Below are 21290 nucleotides of genomic sequence, written 5' to 3'. Positions count from 1 at the left end.
CGTCTCAAAAAAAAAAAAAAATTAAAGATGCTTTTAGAAGAGTAAAAAGTTGGAAGACAAAATGCACCATCTTTTGTGTTCTGTCATTCTGTGGGGGTTTTTTCATTTGTTTGTTTTAGACAGGGTCTCGCTGTCACCTAGGATGGAGTGCAGTGGCACAATCACCATTTACTGCACCCTTGACCTCCAGGGCTCAAGTGATCCTCCCACCTCAGCCTCCCTAGTAGCTGGGACCACAGGCTCACACCATCACACTCAGCTAATTTTTAAAATCTTTTGTAGAGATGGAGGTCTCGCTTTGTGACCTAGTCTGGTCTTGAGTGATCCTTTTGCCTTGGCCTTGCCAAAGTGCTGGCATTGGAGGCATGAGCCATTGCACCCAGCCCTGTTTTTTATTTAAGTAAACCATTATAATAACTGATTTATAAAAAGGTTACTTCAAGAGGGCTTTCAACTTAAGAATTATTTTCATTTAACTAAGACAGTGACCTCTAATAGGTAACTTTAGGCAAAAGTAGACAAGTTTGTGGGTAATGTATTTTGGTGTTCATGTTAAAAGGCACCTGTACAAGAATCAAGATATGAATCTAGTTTGTAGAGGGGAGTCTTATGCAAACACTAAATACAAGTGGTTACACATATACTAGATCATCTGGTTCAGTAAAGGTGGGTTCAGCTTGTTTATTGCCTACTTTTGTTATCTTAAAAACCATGATTTTTTGCACGTAATAGAAAGTTTTTCACGTAAGATGCTATTGAGTGAACCAGTGAGGGGTTCTTAGATTCGGTATTCATTAATTAAACGTAGAATATTAGCTAAACAGTTCTGTGTACATTGCAATGCATGGACTATGCAAGACTAGATGCTTGGCTGGAAGATACTTTATTGTTGCATTATCAAAATGGTTATAGTTTTCAATTAAAACTAATTGATTTCTATGTATAAAACTAATCTAGCTTTGAAGTTGTAAATGTAGTTTCTTTAGTTAATGCTACATCAGTTAGCAGTATTTGAAAATTTTATTGGCATAAAATGTTTTAATTACTAAGGCTATTTGTAGGCTGCATAGTAAGCTTCAGGATTATCACACGTTTTTTCCTTGTAATTGGTGGGGTAGGAAGCCTTTAAGGTCTCTTGCTTCTCATGGGTGGGCTACAAGGAGCAGCAGCCATTGTGGCAGGCTTGCGATCTTTTTCCTGCTGACACCTGCTGCTTGACGTGGAGAAGTTCTGCACAGAAAGCAGTGGCATCCTTCATGAGGTGGTACTTGGGGCAGACACTGAGAGCATTATAATTGTCTTTGGTATCAGTCTCTCTAAAGTAGACCACCACATATTTGTGCAGATGAGTCTGGCTTCTTAGATCACTGCAGAAAAGGTTAAAGGCAAGGGGGAAGAGGTCTTGAGAGTTCTCACTGGGACTGCCCTCACTCTTGGCACAGGTACCATCGCAAACACTGTTGACGTCATTGGAAAGAAGGAAGACAACTTTGTCTGCTGCCTTCTTTTGAGTGGCAAGCCACTGCACTGGACCCATCTCTGCTATTTTCTTTTTCTGCCACTTTTCAAGGATGACCTCACTTCTGCAATGGTTTTGAAGAAATTCAGTGAAGTAACAAATTGTGTGATGGAAACATATTTCAGATGGGTAAACCACAAGAACCTTAATGGGGGGCAGTAGTGTGGTGGTAGAAAAGGAAGTCATCTTGTTCCTTTCTGTCAGGGGAAAAAAGCATTTGTTATCTGTGAACAGTAAACAGCAGGCTTTCACTCTGTAAACCATCCCTGACAAATGAACCCTTGTTAGAGAATGTCAGCTGAGCACCAAGGGCCTCCTTAGTGACAGCAAGGAAAAACATCCTGATGTTCCTTTTGAACACATCACCTGAAACACACTGATGCTTAAACCTTAACTTTTTAAACCTTATTTGAAGGGGTGGCCTGCCCCTCCACACCTGTGGGCGTTTCTCGTTAGGTGGAACGAGAGACTTAAGAAAAGAAATGAGACACAGAGACAAAGTATAGGGAAAGAAAAAGTGGGCCCAGGGGACTGGTGCTCAGCATACAGAGGACCCACGCCAGCACCGGTCTCTGAGTTCCCTCAGTATTTATTGATCATTATCTTTACCATCTTAGAAAAAGGGAAGTGGCGGGATAATAGGATCATGGTAGGGAGGTCAGCAGTAAGACGTATGAATAAAGATCTCTGTGACATTGAATAAGTTTAAGGATATGCCTTGATATGCATATGCAAACATCTCCATAAACCTTTTTAGTGCATAAAGAGCAGCACTGCCGCTAGCACGTCCCACCTTCAGCCCTAAGGCGGTTTTCTCCTTTCTCAGTAAACAGAACATACAGTAAGGTTTTACACCGAGATGTTCCATTGCCCAGGGACGGGCAGGAGACAGATGCTTTTCTCTATCTCAACTGCCAAGAGGCCTTCTTTCCTCTTATACTAGTCCTCAGCACAGACCCTTCACGGGTGTCAGGCTGGGGGACGATCAGGTCTTTCCCTTCCCACGAGGCCATATTTCAGACTATTACATGGGGAGAAACCTTGGACAATACCTAGCCTTCCTAGGCAGAGGTCCCTGCTACCTTTGGCAGTGTGCGACCTTTGGCAGTGTATGTGTCCCTGGGAATTTGAGATTAAGAGAATGGCGATGACTTCACAAGCATACTGCCTTCAGGCACTTGTTTAACAAAGCACGCCCTGCACAGCCCAAAATCCCTTAAACCTTGAGTCACCACAGCACGTGTCTCTTGCAAGGACAAGGTTGGGGGTAGGGTCACAGATTAACAGCATCTCAAATACAGGACAAAATGGAGTCTCTTATGTCTACTTCTTTCTATATAGACACAGTAACAGTCTGATCTCTCTCTTTTCCCCACACTTATTTTAAAAGCAGTATTTTCTAAGTCCCTCTCACTAAAACAATCCTCTCAACCAAGCCTTCTCTTTTTTTTTTTTTTTTTTTTTTTTTTTGAGACGGAGTCTCGCTCTGTTGCCCAGGCTGGAGTGCAGTGGTGCAATCTTGGCTCACTGCAAGCTCCGCCTCCCGGGTTTACGCCATTCTCCTGCCTCAGCCTCCTGAGTAGCTGGGACTACATGCGCCCGCCACCTCGCCCGGCTCGTTTTTTGTACTTTTTAGTAGAGACGGGGTTTCACTGTGTTAGGCCAGGATGATCTCGATCTCCTGACCTCGTGATCCGCCCATCTCGGCCTCCCAAAGTGCTGGGATTACAGGCTTGAGCCACCGCGCCCGACCGCCTTCTCTTTTCAAATAAATTCATAGAAACTTTAGGTTTAAGATATTTTGTTGGCCAGTTTGGTGGCTCACACCAGTAATCCCAGCACTTTGAGAAGCCAAGGCTGGTAGATCACTTGAGTCCAGGAGTTCCAGACCAGCCAGGGCAACATGGCGAAACTCCATCTCTACAAAAAGTACAAAAATTAGCTGGGCTTGATGGCATGCACCTGTGGTCCCAGCTACTCAGGAGGCTAAGGTAGGAGGATCACTTGAGCCCAGGAGGCGGAGGTTGCAGTGAGCCAAGATCATGCCATTCCACTCCAGCCTGGGCAACAGAGTGAGACCCTGTCTCAAGAACAAGGGGAAAAAAAAAAAAAAAGGATACTTTGTTTGAGGTGGGTGATTGTAACCTCAGTACTTTTAGTGCTGTATATGAACAGGGACACTTGGCCTCTGCACTTCACATTTTGAGTTGGGTCAATTCAGTAGTTGCTTGTACTGTCTTCTACCTGCAGGTAGTAGTTTCTTTACAGTCCCCAAAGTTAAGTGGCACCCCTTTTCAGCCCCTGGAACTTACCTGGAATTCTGCCCTATATGGTGCTATAAAACAGAAACCATGTTTGAAACTACTATAATGAATACAGGTCAGACAGCATCCCTAAATGTTGTAAGTATTCCTGAGGTCCAAGTGCCCCGTGGCTTTCTTAGCTTAGAGCATGGAGTTAATCTCATTCTAGTTACAACATCACAAATGACTCAAAGGATGCATTTGTATTTCCTTTTCTAGGTATGGAGAAGAGGAGGAGAAGTTTTTTTAATAGCTCTGCCTCGAGCAGAGTATGTAAATGCTCTGGCTTCTGTATTCAAATACTCCATGTTTTAAAGCTGGTAAAGTCCTCAGAGAGTACAGCTGACCCTTGAACAACATGGCGGGGAGTGGCACTGACCCTGCATGCAGTTGAAAATCTCCTATAACCTTTGATTTTCCCACAACTTAACTTCTAATAGCCTACTGTTGATTGGAAGCCTTGCCAGTAACACAAACAGCCAATTAACACATATTTTGCATGTTATATGTATTATGTGCTGTATTATAATTAAGCTAGAGAAAAAAATGGAAGAAAATCATGAGGCGAAAAGATATTTGCTAATTCATTAAATGGAAGTGGACCATCAGAAAGGTCTTTATCCTTGCCATCTTCAAGTTGAGTAGGCTGACTAGGAAGAGGAGAACGGGGTTAGTCTTGCTGACTTAGGGGTGGCAGAGGCAGAAGAGGTGGAAGACGAGGCTGGAGAGGTGGGCGCCTCAGTGTAACTACAGAAATACATCATCATTTCTGACTTTTTGCTTTTTCATTTTTCTAAAAATATTTGTATATGGTACCAATCCTTCCTCCACCATTTGCTTTAGGTTTAATGCTTGTATCATAGAAGGGTCTGTGTTATAAAAGAAGTGAAAAGCAGTCTTGACTGATCAGAAACCTGCGAGATTGTTTAATGTCAATTTGTTTTCTGGCGCTGCTGCTCTTCTCTTCGTTCCTCTAGTGTGGTTATCTGTTAGCTCTTGAATTTCTCTGAGATCCACATCTTGAAACCCTTCACCCCCCACCTTTTTTGCCACATCTACAATCTCTTTCGTGATTTCCTTGATTGGCTGTGTTGTAAATCCTGTGAAGTCATGCACATCATCTGGACAGTTTTCTCTTGCAGGAATTTATTGTTTCGGGCTTGATGGCTTTCATGGCTTGTTCTGTCACAATGATGGCATCTTCAGTGATGTAATCCTTCCAGACTTCCATGTTGTTCTCTCTGTTGGGGTTCTCTTCCATAGTGTTGACAATCCTTTCCATAAAGTACTGTGTGTAATAAGCCTTGAAGGTCCTTATGGCTCCCAATCTAGAGGCCAAATGATGACGTGTTTGGGGGCAAGGAGACCACTCTGAGGACTTTGGTGTTGAACTTGTGGGGTTCTGGGTGGCTGGGGGCATTGTCCAATATCAAAAGAACTTTAAAAGGCAATCCTTTCCTGGGAAGGTACTTGTGACTATAGGGACAAAGTATCATTGGAACCAATCCAGAAAAAAGTTTTCTCAATGTCCAGGCCTCCTTATTGTACAATCAAAAGATTGGCAGCTGGTGTTTATCTTTTCCCTTCAAGGCCAGGGGGTTAGCAGCTTTATAGATAAGGCCAGTCCTGATCATAAACCCAACTGCATTTGCACAAAGCAGTCCAGTTAGCCTGTCCCTTCCTGCCTTAAATCCTGATGCATGCTTCTCTTCCTTACTAATCAATGTCCTTTGTAGCATTTTTTTCCCAGAAGAGGACACTTTCATCTGCACCGAAAACCTGTTCAGGCAGGTATCCTTTCTCCTCAGTGATTTTCTTTTTTTTTTTTTTTTTTTTTTTTTTGAGACGGAGTCTCGGTCTGTCGCCCAGGCTGGAGTGCAGTGGCGCAATCTCAGCTCACTGCAAGCTCCGCCTCCCGGGTTCACGCCATTCTCCTGCCTCAGCCTCCCGAGTAGCTGGGACTACAGGCGCCCGCCACCGCGCCCGGCTAATTTTTTCTATTTTTAGTAGAGATGGGGTTTCACCATGGTCTCGATCTCCTGACCTTGTGATCCACCCGCCTCGGCCTCCCAAAGTGCTGGGATTACAGGCGTGAGCCACCGCGCCCGGCTCTCCTCAGTGATTTTCTTAATGGCATCTGGGAACTCATCTGCTGCCTCTTGGTCAGCAGAAGCTGCTTCTCCTGTTATCTTGACAGTTTTTAAGCCAACCCACTTTTTAAAATTATCAAACCATCCTTTAGTGGCATTAAATTCTCCAGCTTTAGATGCTTCACCTTCCTTTTGCTTTAAGTTGTCATATAATGACTTTGCTTTTTCTCAAATCATATTTGAGTCTACAGTTATGCCTTTCTTATAGCAATCCTGCACCCACATAAAAGCTACATTTTCAATACAGGATTAAAAGGTATTCTGCAAAATGTGCAAGGTTTTCATGCCTGCTGGTGTAGCTATAGTGATGGCTTCATTAATTTTTTTCTTTTTTCACTATGGTCCTTATGCTGGATTCATTTATCTTGAAATGGTGACCAATCACAGCTACAGACCCTCCATTTATGGTACATATCAAGCAATTTGGCTTTTTTTCTTGTGGTGGAAAAAAAAAGTTTTTTTTCTTTTTTTCATGACGTTGTTTCTTGGGAGCACTTCCAGCATTACTAGTGGCACTTGGTATGGGTCCTAAGGTGTTATTAAAGGTTTACAATATTGCACTAAACACGAAAAATACAAGAGAACCACTGGAGATACTTTCTACTGTGATATGTAATTTACTGGAGAGACAAACTGCTCGTTTGGAGATGATTAGCATCACATGGTGTTTTAAGTGGATACTCGCAACACTTGAGCTCACTGCAGTAGCAACAGGAGGTGGCTAGGAAATTATTAACAGCAGGACAGTGCGCACTGCAGTTAATGGTATGCAGTTACAATTTAATACCACATCTTTATGCTTATGTTTGTCTCAACTGTGAATGGTGCCGTGTACAGTTGGTATGTGTGTGTTTAAGTTTTGATAATTTTTTTTTTTTTTTTTTTTTGAGATGGAGTCTCACTCTATCGCCCAGGCTGGAGCGCAGTGGCCAGATCTCAGCTCACTGCAAGCTCTGCCTCCCGGGTTTACGCCATTCTCCTGCCTCAGCCCCCCGAGTAGCTGGGACTACAGGCGCCTGCCACCTCGCCCGGCTAGTTTTTTGTATTTTTTTTTAGTAGAGACACGGTTTCACCGTGTTAGCCAGGATGGTCTCGATCTCCTGACCTCGTGATCCGCCCGCCTCGGCCTCCCAAAGTGCTGGGATTACAGGCTTGAGCCACCGCGCCTGGCCAAGTTTTGATAAATTTTTAACTTTTAATAGTTAAAATAGTTAACTATTGGTATGGTAGCAAATTATAAAGTAGACTAGGATCTGCATACATTTTCTGCATTTATGACATACCTTTTTCTTAATTTCTTTCAATATTTTAATTGAAAAATAAATTCATCTGAGTTTTTTTTTCAAATTGATACAAATCTCCAAAAAATTTTCCAGTGTATGTATTGAAAAACTCCAGGTATAAGTGGCTCTGTGCAGTCCAAACCTGTTGTTCAAGGGTCAACTGTGTATGAATCCAAGCGAAAGCTTTTCTTACACCTCAGAAGAACTGTTTTCTAAAAAACAGGAACTAGCATAGAGTAACCATCACAAGTAAAGTGTAATTTGTTATCAGCCATCTTTTGCCCATTTCAGTACTGGTAAAAATGGGACAGTCAGAAGATCTGGAAGTCCTGACCCTACTTTCACCTGGCATGTGTAATCCAGTGATGCTCGTATCAGTCTCCATAGGAGCACTTGAAGGTATTACATAAATGCTATCTAACTCAGGGAAACGCCAACATGTGACTGCCTCCAGAGGAATCTTCTTTAAAAAAAAATTCAAAATGTTATTTCCTTATGAGGATGTCTTTAAATAATTATAACCCTTACCGTGCCTCCACATTAGATAGATCCCTGCCACTAGCACCCATGTCACCACCAGCAGAGATGGCAGGAGGAGAGGCAGCCAGCCTCCCGGCTTGCTTCTGTCTGGAGAAAACAAAGCTTATTCACCTTTGGAAAACAAATCCACACGTATCTCTTATTGAAAAACTAAGACTTTGTATACTTTGTAGAGGTTTATTTATTTTTTATTATTTTTTAGTTTTGAGACAGTCTCGCTTTGCCGCCCAGGTTGGAGTGCAGTGGCACAGTCTCGGCTCACTGCAGCCTCTGCCTCCCAGGTTCAAGCAATGCTGCCTCAGCCTCCCAAGTAGCTGGGATTACAGGCATGCGTCATCGCGCCCAGCAACTTTGTAGAGGTTTAGATGCCTTTAAAACCATCAGTCAGAAGCTCTTTAGAGAGTCTGCCAATCATATCTTTTTCCCTAGAGTGTGTAGGTCTTGCATTAGATTCTCAAAAGGGATATGGGACCTAGGATATTAAGAACAGTCCTAAAATCTCTGGCTTTCTCCTGATATGCACAGGCATTTTCACAGTAGGAACTAGGGTTTCTGTCCAGTTTTTTTTTGTTCTTTAAGGAATTAATGTTATTCTCGGTACAACTGCTTACATACGTAGCACGTATAGATGGCATTTTTACAGGTCATCTTGTTAGACTGACATACATGGAGGGTAGTGCCACCCGCCTCACAGAAACATCAGGTAAGCTCAGGCACAGAGTGCCCAGGAATCTGTAAGGCTTTGCCCACGCACGAGTCAGGACTGCCAGGCACCTGGGTTGTCTTCACTTCATTTGGCTGAGTCTAATGACGCCTTCCAACTTTTGACCCCACCCCTGGTCTGTTGTGTAAACATTGTATTTCTCCATCTGTAATGAAAAAGCTAACACATCTCTAACTCCAGAGACATTTTCCCAAACATGCTGTTCTCAGGCACCAGTGAGGCGGTGCCATTATTCCTCATTTGTTATCCAAATGTTGGCTGTGTGACCACACCAACAGCTTATCCTGGGCCACGGAGACTGGTAAGAGAATCAGAATACGGTGAAATATTCATTCTCATATATACCCAGTCATCGTACACCTTTGACTTTTTTCAGCAGATCCTTGTGGCACTCAGAACATCCATTTTGCACCGTGTATTTTTTTTCCCTTTTGTGTATCCTGCTTTATAAAGAGTCATGAGTGGTTTTACAAATAAAACCTGTTCTTACTCAGATTCTAGGTTCTCTGGGACAGCACTGTTAGCTTTCTCTGCACCTCCGTTCAGTGTACACAGGCAGGGACCCCTTGCACTACCCACATACACACCCTTCCACATACTGAGTGGGGGGCCATGACTGTGTGTCCTGAGCCACTTTGATCATCTGGTTGAAGTGACTGAGCACTTACTGTTATCCAGAGGGAAAGGGACGCCTGTTTGTGGGCAGAGCACAACCGTTCCTTTATGTCGGATGCAGTCGCTGCCACAAGTAGGAAAATACGGAGTCAGCTGAGGAAAAACAAGAGGCTCAGAAAGTTTACACCATGTATCAGAGCTAAATCTCACCATGACTCCTACTTCCACCAAAACTTCCCTTCTTTCTGGCTTCACCCCTACCTCTAGTGTTGTCACGCACATTTTCCCCTTGGTCACATACCTGTAACAAAGCCCTAAAGTCAAAACCAGTGACCCAAGACCCACATGCCCAAGACTCCTGGGGTCTGAACCTAAACTTTGTACATGTTACTAACATACCAGTTCCCTTATCTAAAAGGGCTAGGTCATATCTTACCACATACACAAACATTTCCTCTAGAAAAAAGGAGCAGCAGCGATCCTGTTGGCTTCCTTCAGCCAGTGCTTTAGGACTTGCAAGTCCCTGTAGTCAGGGAAGTATATGGTTCTCCAGAAAAGGGTAGCAGCCGTCATATCCTGGCTGGTGCCTGCCCCCTCTGGCCTGTCTGAGCACTTTTTATTCCAGGGAATGAAGCACGGAAGCTCCTTACTCTTTGGACCTCCTGTGTCCCCACCTCAAAAACTAGAGTTGAAAGAGATGTACTGAGAGGTGAAGGAGCACCTACTGCTCCAACTTCCTGTGTTCAGCTGGGTCCCCTGTGGCCCAGAGAGGACCGGCAGCCCCTCTCCAGAGTTCATACACTTCCTGGAACTCAAACCTTCCCATTTCAAACCCTTTGCAGCTTCATCTTGCAGTTAAAGGGTTGGGAAAGTAAAATGGTACTGCTATCCCTGAGTGCTGAGTGTCTGTGACAGAAAATGGAAATAAAAGGTGCTTTGGAAGGTCAGCAGCCATTAATACAAGCAAAAGGGACCACGACTGCCACGTCGGCCTCCTGACCTCAGCCCTGTGGAGGCTGTAGCGAGAGAGCCCCCATGAACGCCACTTAACTCATGTCTGCTGGCAGAAGTGCATTTGACAAGAGAGAACGCATCCTTAAAAGCAATGAATGGTGGAACTCTTCTATGCCCCTTCCCTCCCCAGAGCAGCTCACTGAACTTTACCTGCACCATAGCACCTTCACTTTCCTCAGTCACTGGAATCACCACTGAAGCTCGCGTTTGTTTGTTCTGGTATGGCTAAGAGAGACAGAGTCAAGAATTATGAGGTGCCGGGCGCACGGGCTCATGCCTGTAATCCCAACACTTTGGGAGGCCGAGGCAGGCAGATGGCTTGAGCCCAGGAGTTCGAGACCAGCCTGGGCAACATGGTGAAACCCCGTCTCTACTAAAAATGAAAAAATTAGCTTGGCATGGTGGCATGTGCCTTTAGTCCCAACTACCTGGGGAGGCTGAGGTGGGAGGATCACTTGAGCCCGGAGGGTGGAGGCTGCAGTAAGCTGTGATTGTGCCACTGCATTCCAGCCTGGGAGACAGTGAAACCCTGTGTCAACCTCCGCCCCGCAAAAAAAGAATTACGAGGCACGGGAGTGAGTAGATTGAAGGCTTCCAGCAAAGCAGCTTTGCTTCCCAAAAGGACTCCTTTCACTAGACCGTGTGTAAAGAAGAGCCCATTTCCTGCTTCGGAGACTTCTTTCTTTCTGTGGCTTGAGGTTCACAGTGACATCTCTCAGGATGCCCACAGGGATTTGTTTTTATCTGTTGAATTCATCAAAGTAGCCCAGCACATTTGGACAATACTGTCCCCATTTTCCTTCAAGGCACTAAGGAAAGCTGGAGGGTGAGGTGAAGGGGATGAAGAGAAAAAGTACCTCAGACACCTGAGAAAACCCGATGATGGTGCTGTGTTGGATAAGAGCCATGTATCTGTTTCCCAGGGGACTGGTTGTGAAGTTCACTTCTACCGTCTCCTCATTCTTCTTACAAGCAGTGATGTTCGGATCCCACAGGCTTCCTGTGAGTTGAGAGAGAACCATGTAGATGAACTTGCTAACTCTTCCCTCATTTAAGTTCCCCACAGGGCTTTATGGAAACGAATCCAAGTTCTCAGGAACAATGTTGGAGAGACAGGGACGCTGCTACACAGTGAACTTTTTATCATTGTTTCCAGAGTCTCAAAGCACTTGCTGCCCAAGACAGTTTGGGGATCCGTACGTCGCTGCTTTGCTAAAAAAGCTTCCCTGGACTGAGTGTGGTGGGAGGCATGGACTGGTTCTGTACTCACTGCTGTTTTCAACCTCTCTTTCGAGTTAAGGGATAGGGTCAGTATTTTCTCCTTCCCAGGATGGGGAGAAGGAGCCACGGGTTAGAAAACATGTCTAAGATTATCGAGCAAGTGAATTCACGATCAGGACTATAACCACTAGAATATTTTGTGTTCCAGGAGCTTCATCCATCAGACCATTCTGCCAGCTTCACTAGATGCAAAGAAAGAAGGAAATGGCTCATAGCTTAGAGGATATACCCTGATAGGTCTGCTCTGGCAGAAAAAGTCATTTCATTCATGTGACTTGCAAATAAGGACTGGGTTGATTTCCAGGAACACAATGTATAATAGCAGAAATTATCTCCTCCACCGAGGAGACCATTTCAGGCCCTGGCTCAGAACTGTCTTTAGGAATTCAGGTCCAGGACTGACTTCAAGGCCCTCTGACCTCCTCACACCTACAGTGTTCTCTGTACCCTCGGTGGGAAGCCCAGCGTCCAAATCCACCTTCTAGCAAGGACAGCATGCACAGCTGTCTGACAGGGTACCAGGGATGCCTTGTGCGGTGAAGGGTGCCTAAAAGTTCTGGACTGATCCAAATACCACTAGCCTCGTTAGCTTTCCAACACTATATTACTCAGAAATTTACACAAACCCTTGGAAAGTGGGCACTAGGGACTGATAATCCTACAGGGGATTATTACAAAATTTAAGGGGTAAAATTCACTAGCCTGTGAAAAGTGATCCTCTTTGGGGACACAAGTTGAGAGCATACTTGTGGGGCAGTCCTTCAGCGAACTCACTGCCACCTTGAATGTTTGCTAATCCAAACAGAAGGTTCTTAGGGTCCCCATGGCCACAGGTGGACGGTGCTGGTGTCTGAGCTGGTGGAAGGGCTCATAGGACTCCAGTCAATCAGGAAGAGCCTTTGGCACTGCTGAGCCACTTGGGCTAAAATGTTGTTACCCAAGGGGGTGGGGGTGGTTCTTTGTGACTGTTGCTCCACTATGTAAATGTACTGAGGGTCTACCCCTTTCTGGACAGGCTGCTCCACTCAGTGGGCAAAGTGCTTGCTGGAGATCAGGAGCCCTAGGTGCTTCTGTCGCCACCGTCGGGGGTGCCTTGGATATGCGACTCTCCCCCAGGGCTCAGTTTCTTCATCTGTGCAAAGATGAAGAGAGCTATGCTGCCTCAAGTTACAAGTTTCTTCAAATAAAAAAAGAAGCAAATGCTGTATTTACTTACCGGCCTTGACACACTTTTTTTTATATTTCATTATGTGGTCTAGGCAGCCTGTAAATTTGAATGAAAGTTTTTACATTTTAGAAAAAGCTATCTCTGCCCCACCCCCTTTGCCAACAAGTGCACACCCACATACACATGCCACACCTGTAACAAATTGTCAAAACATTGCACATGTAAGATGGCAAATTCAAATGGGGCTCTAACATTATACTGTTAAACAGGAGACATCCGCCCATGACATGATAACCAGAGTGTAATTTAAATACAGCCTCTATCAGAACAGTGTCTTTGATCCCTAAGAGAAGACTCGAAAACCATCCATCGTTTGAAAATGACATTTGGTAGTATCTGTAGACGCTGCCCCTTCTAGGACGTGAAGACTAATACTCCCATACCCTCACCCCCGGGTGGGGTAGAATTAGTGACTTGTTTCCAAAAACGAGAGTTGGGAAAACCAGTAGATTTACATGGAGAAGCCTGGCAGGCCCCACGTAAATCTAGTGTTGATGGTGACCCCCAGCCTGGTGTCATGTGGGTGCCATGCACCCCTGATGGGATGCGATAAGAAGGGCCCGGCACCTCTGTGATATGAATTCCTTGTCTAATCACGAGACAAACCCAAACTGGGGGACATTCTATAGGATGCCTGGTCAGAACTCAAGACCATCAAGATTCTGAAAAACAAAGACTAAGAAACTGTTACAGACCAGAGGAGAGACACACAGGGACTAACTGCAACTGGAACAGAAAGAGGATATTCATGAAAAAGCAGGTGAAATCCAAATAAAGTCTGGAGTCTAGTTAACAGACATTTACTAACATTGGTTTCTTAGTTTTGACAAATGTATCATGGTAATATAAGATGCTAATAATAGGAGAAGCTGGGTGAGAGGTATATGGAAACTCTTTGTACTATCTTTGCAACTTTTCTGTAAATCTAAAATTATTCCAAAATAAGGCTGGGCACAGTGGCTCACTCCTGTAATCCCAGCACTTTGGGAGGCCAAGGTGGGCAGATCACGCGAGGTCAGAAGTTCGAGACTAGACTGGCCATCACAGTGAAACCCCGTCTCAACTAAAAATACAAAAATTAGCTGGGCATGGTGGCGCATGCCTGTAATCCCAGCTTCTCGGGAGGCTGAGGCAGGAGAATCACTTAAACCCAAGAGGCAGAGGTTGCAGTGAACTGAGATGGTGCCATTGCACTACAGCCTGGGTGACAAGAGTGAAACTCCGTCTAAAAAATAAATAAATAAATAAATAATAAAACAATTCCAAAATAAAAAAGCTTATTTGAAAACAAAATGAGGTTTGCTCTCATCAAGAAAGCTGGAAACCACGTGTAGTAAATGGTGCAGCAGCAAAAACACCCTGGACCACAATCTCCAAGACCAGCAGTGAATTGGAAATCACCCGTTTGGCTTTGATGCCTTGCCTGTGACAGATGACAGGATAGGGGTATGGAAAGGGTGACTCGGCTCAGACGGACCCTTCACACACACCATCCTGTCTTATCCTCATCACATCCCTGTGTGTGACATTGCAGCTGTCGTACCAGAGAACTGGTCCTGTGTCACAGAGCTGGGGCAAGGGCCCAGCATCCAACTCGGGACCACCCTGCCTCTCATGGACAAGCCAACTGGAGTCTGTGGATCCTCAGAGGCCCAGCCATAGGCAGCCCATCCTAGAAAGCTGAGATTGGAACGAATAAACATTTTGCATCAGTGATATAAAGAGTGGCTCAGCTGCATTGCTTTAGAAGGACTAGAGTGTGAATGTCAGCTTCACTTTTACTGTGTGTATAACCCAGGGAAAGTGACTTAACCTCTCAGTTTCTTCATCTGTAAAATGCAGCTATCCCAACCTTGGGGTTGCTGGGATGCTTAAGTGAGATGATGCATGTCAAGTATTCAGCACAGTGCCTGGCACACAGGAACAGGCTTTTCTCTACATTTTACCTGACTTTATCCTCTCTGCTCTGTGGGTAAAGTATGGTTACTACTGTGTCCATGCTTTAGATAAGGGAACTGAGACTTAGCAAGGCCAAAAGCCTTATCCAGGGTTCCCTGGGCTCTCTCTATAATATCCCAAAGCAGGCATCCCAGCAAGACAAAGAATAATAAACGAGTGAAGAAGTTTACCTGGTGAGGTGAAATTCACAGACATGGAAGGGCCATCTTCATTCATATTTGCATTAGGAATATTATGGGCCCCAATGAAATAGACTGTGTTCAGCTCTACAGGGAAGCCGATGTAGGAAAACGTCCACTGAAAGGCAAAGCAAGGAACTCTCAATTCCCAAAACACTGCAATACAGAAACAGTATACCTTAGTGTGTTGCCCTTTTAGTTTGTATTTCATTACTTATTCTGTGAAAACTTAGGTCTCCAACCAATGCCTACTTAGGGAATGAGCACTACACAATTTACAGAATCAGAGAGGTATAAAGTTTTAAATCCAGTTCTCTTCCCTCGGCTGGGAGGGAAAAACTGAGGCCCAGAGATGCTGACTTACCAAAGGCACAAAACAGAGAAGTAGCCGACAATGGGATTTGAACCGAGGGATCTTGCTCTAAGCTCTGAGTCATAGCTATTTACCAGCCTGTGTGAGCAGCACATCATCCATGCTCCCCAAACAAAGGGCCTAGCTTTCAGCAACAATTAGCCAAATACATAAAAGTGCCTATGCCCGGATGCAGTGGCTCATACCTGTAATCCCAGCACTTTGGGAGGCTGAGGCAGGCAGATCGCTTGAGCCCAGGAATTCAAGACCAGCAACACAGTGAAACCCCTCTCTACAAAAACTACAAAATTAACCAGGTCTGGTGGCTCATGCCTGTAGTCCCAGCTGCTTGGGAGGCTGAGGTAGAAGGATCGCTTGAGCCTAGGAGATTGAGGTCACAGTGAGCCATGATCGCACCACTGCACTCCAGCCTGGGTGACAGAACAAGATCATATCTCAAAAAACAAAAAAGTGCTTACTTTACCACCTGAGGGTCTGGTCTGAGTCTGGAAGGCCTCCGTGTAATTGCACCTCACACAGCTGTAGGACTGGAAGTTGCTTTTGCCAGTCACACAAATCTTGGTGGCCTTCAACAAGCGGATGCTGGCTGCCGAGATAGGCAAGAGGGCATTGGTTTATTTAGCACTTGCTGTGTGGCTGACTTGATACTAGATATTTTACTAGCATGCTTTACTTTATGTCTTAGTTCATATTCACAGTAGTATTGAAAGGTAGGCACCACTGTCTCCAGTTTATAGATGGGGTTCGTGAGTCTTAGGAAGTTTCAGGGAGCTCTGCTTAAACTTACAAAGCTCATCAGCAAGCAGCAGATATGAATTCAGATGCCAAAGCCCAAGCTCCCTCCTCCTCACAGGTCAGCTTGAATTTCATAGGATGCCTGCAAAGGTGGCTATCGCTCTGCACTATTCTGGGTCTCTTTTAAGAGGAACAGGCTGGCCTCAGGGAGACCCACAAAGACCCTCCAAGAGTGTCATCACCAAACCACACCTGTTCCGACTGCACCTTTATCCATGCTGATTCTTCTCCCTGAAGGTCCTTTCCTCCCATTATCTACCTCTTCAAGTCTCACTCCTTTAAAGCCCAACTCACTCATGCACCACAGCATATAACCACAGCTGACAAAAAGCTCACTCTGTGCCAGGTAAGGGCCCAAACGCTTATGGCCGCATCTCACCTAAAGCAACCTCACCAGGGCCCCTTTCCCGCTCCTCTCACCCTATCCCACTCAGATGAAGCATAGCTCCCTTCTGGGACTCCCCTGACATTGTGCCTGTGTCTGCCTCCCCTACCCCTCTGAATCCTCCTGGGTGGAGACTGTAGGTGACTCCTCTCTCTGTGCCTGGTACTCATGGATTCTTGACTGGGTAGACTTTTTTCCAATCTGAATTTAGCAGATGGAAACCAAAAGGATGGGCATTAGGATCCCAGGAGTAGCTCACTGAAAGAACTCACATGGTGCCTTGCAGCGTAATCTTGGGGAAATGCCAAAAGCTTCATGATGTCATCTGGGAAGTAGAAAAGTAATCTATCTAAGCCAGTGCTTTCCCTAAACAGGAGTAGAGTGGGGGAAATCATCTCAGGCCTTACCTTATCTTCTTCCATGAAGTACATACACAGAAAAGTACACAGATCATAAGTGTACCACCTGCTGCATCAGGACACTCACGCAACCAGTATGCAGGTTCAGAAACTCCCTCAGGTGTGCCCCTCGCGCTTCCTTTCAGTCACTCCTACCCCAGCAGGAACCACTATCCTGACTTTTTTTTTTTTTTTGAGACAGTCTGTCACCCAGGCTGGAGTGCAATGGCGCAGTCTTGACTCATTGCAACCTCCACCTCCTGGGTTCAAGTTATTCTCCTGCCTCAGCCTCCAAAGTAGCTAGTATAACAGGCATGTGCCACCATGCCTGCCTAATTTTTTGTATTTTTAGTGGAGACGGAGTTTCACCATGTTGGCCAGGCTGGTCTTGAACTCCTAACCTCAAGTAATCTACCCATCTTGGCCTCCCAGAGTACTGGGATTATAGGTGTGAGCCACTGCGCCTGGGTTTTTGGGTTTTTTTGTCTTGTTTTGTTTTTTTTGAGACGGAGTTTCACTCTGTTGCCCAGGCTGGAGTGCAGTGGTGCGATCTCAGCTCACTGCAACCTCTACCTCCTGGGTTCAAGCGATTCTCGTGCCTCAGCCTCCCGAGTAGCTGGGATTACAGGTGCACAACACCACACCTGGCTAATTTTTGTATTTTTAGTAGAGACGGGGTTTTGCCATGTTGGCCAGGCTGGTCTCAAACTCCCGGCCTCAAGTGATCCATCAACCTCGGCCTCCCAAAGTGCTGGGATTACAGGCATGAGCCACCACTCCTGGCCACTCTCCTGACTTCTAACCAGTAGATTGGTTTTGTCTGTTTGGCACTTTCTGTAAATGGGATCATATGGCATGTATGCCTGCAGGCATGCACACAGATATCAATGTACAAACTCTTTTGAATCTGCCTTCTTATGTTTGTGACATTCATCCATATTGTTATATGTAGTTACAGATCATTCATTCTTGTTGCTGTAACGGAATTTATTTGGTGATTCCTTTCTACCGTTGGGCATTTGAGTGCTTTCTAATGTTGCCAGTTATGAGTAGTGTTACTAGATCATCCTAGTATGTGGCTTTTGGTGCATGTATGCATGTATTTCTGTTGGTTATGCCTAGGAGGGGAATTAATGGTTCATATAGCCTGCACATTTCTGATTTAGCAGACATTTTGGGCCTTATCTCTGATAGATGCAAACTTACCATCTGCCCGGAGTACCCAGCTTACATTCATCAAAATTGAATAGTCCCCTGTTGCAACACTAGTTTTAACAGGTTCTACTCGGAGGTCCCTCAAGTCTCCAGGGGTTAGATCATGTTGTAGCATCCACTCTGGAGACGGCCCTGGGAAAAGGCAAGACTTCCATGACACTCTCCTTCCCGGCCCAATCTGATGCCATGCCATCTCCTCTCAGTGACTCACCCCAAACCTTCCCCCATTCACAATTCCTCACTTCTTTTTTTTTTTTAAATTAAAAAAATTGGTTTTTTGTAGAGGTGGGGTCTCACTCTGTTGCCTAAAATGATCTCAAACTCCTGGCCTCAAATGATCCTCCCGCCTCAGCCTCCCAAAGTGCTGGGATTATAGGTATAAGCCACCACGCCTGACACAATTCCTCAGTTCTTCCTGCTAAGGCCAAATGTTTCTTAGTGCTGGTTGATTTATAGCTGAGATAATGTTGCTCTAAGTACTCTCAGCCTCCTGGCCTCCACCTATGGAGCACTTGGGACCACTCCAGGTGCCTGTGTATGTACATATGTATATATTTAGTGTATTTGACATGTTTATTAGAGTCAGCCCTGCCTTCCTCAGGCCTCGCCCCTGGATTCCAGGCAGTTGGCCCACACAACCCCCACTTTCCCACCTCCTAACCTTTGCTGGTGCCATCTCTCCTCCAGCTCACTCTCTCCACTCACATTTTTTGGGCAGAAGCCTACCCATTCTTCAAATGTCACCATCTCAAACCCCCGCTCTCCTATGAAACATTTGCTTCTCGGTCCCAACTCTAAGTGACATGCCTTTCACGCCCTCGATCTTCCTCTGTAGAGTGGCAGGCATCACTTTCCACCTTATATGGCAAGTCCTACCCTGACTGGCCAGGAGGCGAGCCTGTCTGAAACACGTCTTCATTCCCACGGAGCCCCAGAGCTCTGCTTTGAGCAGACAGAGACTTCGTCTGCAACAGCCAATAAAGCAATGGTTCACCCTGTGCCTAGTCTTCAATGACCTATTGCCTATATTAGGCCTCCTAAAAGTCCAGCTGTGCTTACAATGTAAAGCCCCAAATACCCATTCTCTAATGTACCTACCAGTTTCAGAGCCACACTGAACGGTCTGTGGGAGAGAAGAAAACCAAGCGTCATGTTGAAGCCGGCAAACCACAAGCTCTCCTTTGCCAAATTAGGTAGAACACCATTTTCCCCTTACATGCATATACAAGTGACAAACTTTCAATAAAAGATGAACTGGTTCTGCTTCACAGCTTAGGGGGAAACTAAGCTGCGCCACTGTAGGCTATGATGGGCCATGGATTAGCCATCAGTATACCTGATCCCCAAGCCAGTGCATAACCTCACCTGAAGACCAGAGGTGGGTCTCCATCCATCTCTGGATGTCAGCCTTCCCTGCTGCAAGCAGGGGATGACTTGGGACTGATGTGAGGCCCCTTCACACTCTAATGTTTAACTCTAGGATTTTAGGATGGACTGGAGTATTTACTGGGCTACCCCAGGTTAAGGAGTAGCTATGCTAAGGAGATGAACAAAAGCAAGCTCTGAATGCAGTCCAGGGTACTTTCCTCAGGTTCTTTAAAATATTCCCCTTCTAACACAAAAGGACTCACTGAGCAATTAAAGAAACCATAAGCAATTATTTGTGTTCAAGAAAGGCTGGTACTAAATCGTTTGAAGTTAGCTGCTCATGTTTTTTCATAAGAAAAAATAATTTGTGCTTTGGTTCTGGAATAAATTACTCAACCTAAAATACTGAGGCTTTAGCCAGCAGCAAGCTCAAATGACAAGACTCATTGTGATATGTCCAGCAGCTCTGGAACACCCTGCGGAGCATCTACATTTCCAAACACCTTCTAAGACCTCCTAAGACTTTTGATGGTTTGAGTGACTTGAGTTTGGGCAAAATTGTCAATCATTTATTCATCTTTAAAAAAATGAACTCTAAGGGATATCATCAGATTTTTTTTTTCTTTTTTTGAGACAGAGTCTCACTTTGTCACCCAGGCTGGAGTGCAGTGGCACAGATCTCAGCTCACTGCAACCTCCAGCTCCCAGGTTCAAGTGATTCTCCTGCCTCAGCCTCCTGAGTAGCTGGGATTACAGATGCCTGCCACCATGCCCAGCTATTTTTTGTATTTTTAGTAGAGACAGAGTTTCACCATGTTAGCCAGGCTGGTCCTGAACTCCTGACCTCAGGCAATCCAGCTGCCTCAGCCCCCCAAAGTGCTGGGATTACAGGCGTGAGCCACTGCACCCGGCCAGACTTTATTATTATTATTATTATTATTTTAAACAAATAAGCCATCATACCAGGAGCTGAGTTCTTATCAAAGGGCCGGTGAGACCAGCCAAGCAACAACCCTAAATGCTACCAAGCTCAAATAGTTGGCCTTGTAGCAACTACAGCAAAAGGGATGAATTCTTTCCTGCAGTGCAAAAAGTCAAGGGGCCTTCTGAAGTGACACAGAGGGGAAGGACAGGAGCTGGAGACATCAGGAAACGGTGAATGGGGTTTGTCCACCAGCAGGTGACTACGGAGCTTGATGCTATATGCTATTCTAAGAGGGCAGGGGTATCATTTCAAAGGTTATTTGGGGGATGAACTGTTTTCTCTTCAGTGACCCAGAAGATTCCCTCGATCATTCAGGGCACTGGGGAAGAAAGGAAACTGTCTTCACGAATGAACATGGCAATCAATATGGCCAAAAAGGGAGGGGGTCCTAATGGAGAAACAGTTCTTGTGCCCCAACAGGTGAGCAGACCCCAAGTAACAATAACGAGTGCTGACTACGTGCCAGGCCCTTCGCCGCTAATTGCAGGCCATGTCGTTATTCCTTAAGAGACCCTGGTGGGTTCGGTACTGCCCTTCGTTTTACCGTTCAGGACTTGGAGTTTGGTGAGCAGAAATGACAGAACCAACAGTACAGGGGGCATCTGAGACCGGGTCTGTCTGATTCCCACTCCCCTGACTCAAGCAGCCTGACGCCGATGTCCGGGGCTGCCCCCGAGGGTGTAGGCATGCCCCTCGAGCCGGCGGTCCGCGCACGCCTTCGGGACAGCCTGGAGTGGCGGGTCAGACGACGTCAGGATCTAGGCTCGAGTGCCGGGAGATGGGGTAAGGGGTGCTGAAGGCGGCTTACCGGCTCTCGGGGTACGGCGCTCCTGCACAGCGCGGCCAGGGTCAGCAGCACGAGCGACATCGCCGGACCACTGCGCTGGATCCAGGCTACCCGCACGCTGCGCTCTTATCCCGGCGCTCCGGGGCCGCCCCTTCTCGGCTCCGCCTCTTGCAGCGCGGACCCAGTCCC

At 45.7% G+C, this 21290-nt stretch overlaps 2 protein-coding genes across 4 annotated transcripts in view; one reads left to right on the top strand and one right to left on the bottom strand.

Annotated features, from left to right (window-relative positions):
- TKT (transketolase) overlaps positions 1–21290 on the top strand; it is a 643634-nt gene that overhangs the window by 5255 nt on the left and 617089 nt on the right. The window lies entirely within an intron of this gene.
- On the bottom strand, positions 868–21220 carry IL17RB (interleukin 17 receptor B). 3 transcript variants are annotated; one of them, XM_050781097.1, is made up of 11 exons: positions 21123–21220; positions 19060–19084; positions 17953–18093; positions 15627–15754; positions 14787–14913; positions 12646–12693; positions 11006–11148; positions 10299–10373; positions 9188–9287; positions 7784–7882; positions 868–1716 (listed from the first exon to the last, which is right to left on the bottom strand). In XM_050781097.1, the coding sequence occupies exons 1-11, from the start codon at positions 21180–21182 to the stop codon at positions 1154–1156; spliced, it is 1509 nt and encodes a 502-aa protein (XP_050637054.1). In that variant the 5' UTR covers positions 21183–21220; the 3' UTR covers positions 868–1153. The 3 variants fall into 3 exon arrangements, with proteins under 3 accessions (XP_050637054.1, XP_050637055.1, XP_050637056.1); XM_050781098.1 differs by lacking the exon at positions 12646–12693; XM_050781099.1 differs by lacking the exons at positions 15627–15754; positions 17953–18093; positions 19060–19084.

The sequence above is a fragment of the Macaca thibetana genome, chromosome 2, assembly GCF_024542745.1.
Source record: "Macaca thibetana thibetana isolate TM-01 chromosome 2, ASM2454274v1, whole genome shotgun sequence".
NCBI lineage: Eukaryota > Metazoa > Chordata > Mammalia > Primates > Cercopithecidae > Macaca > Macaca thibetana.
The sequence above is the reverse complement of the archived record's forward strand: the minus strand, read 5'-3'. Positions and strand labels throughout refer to the sequence as shown.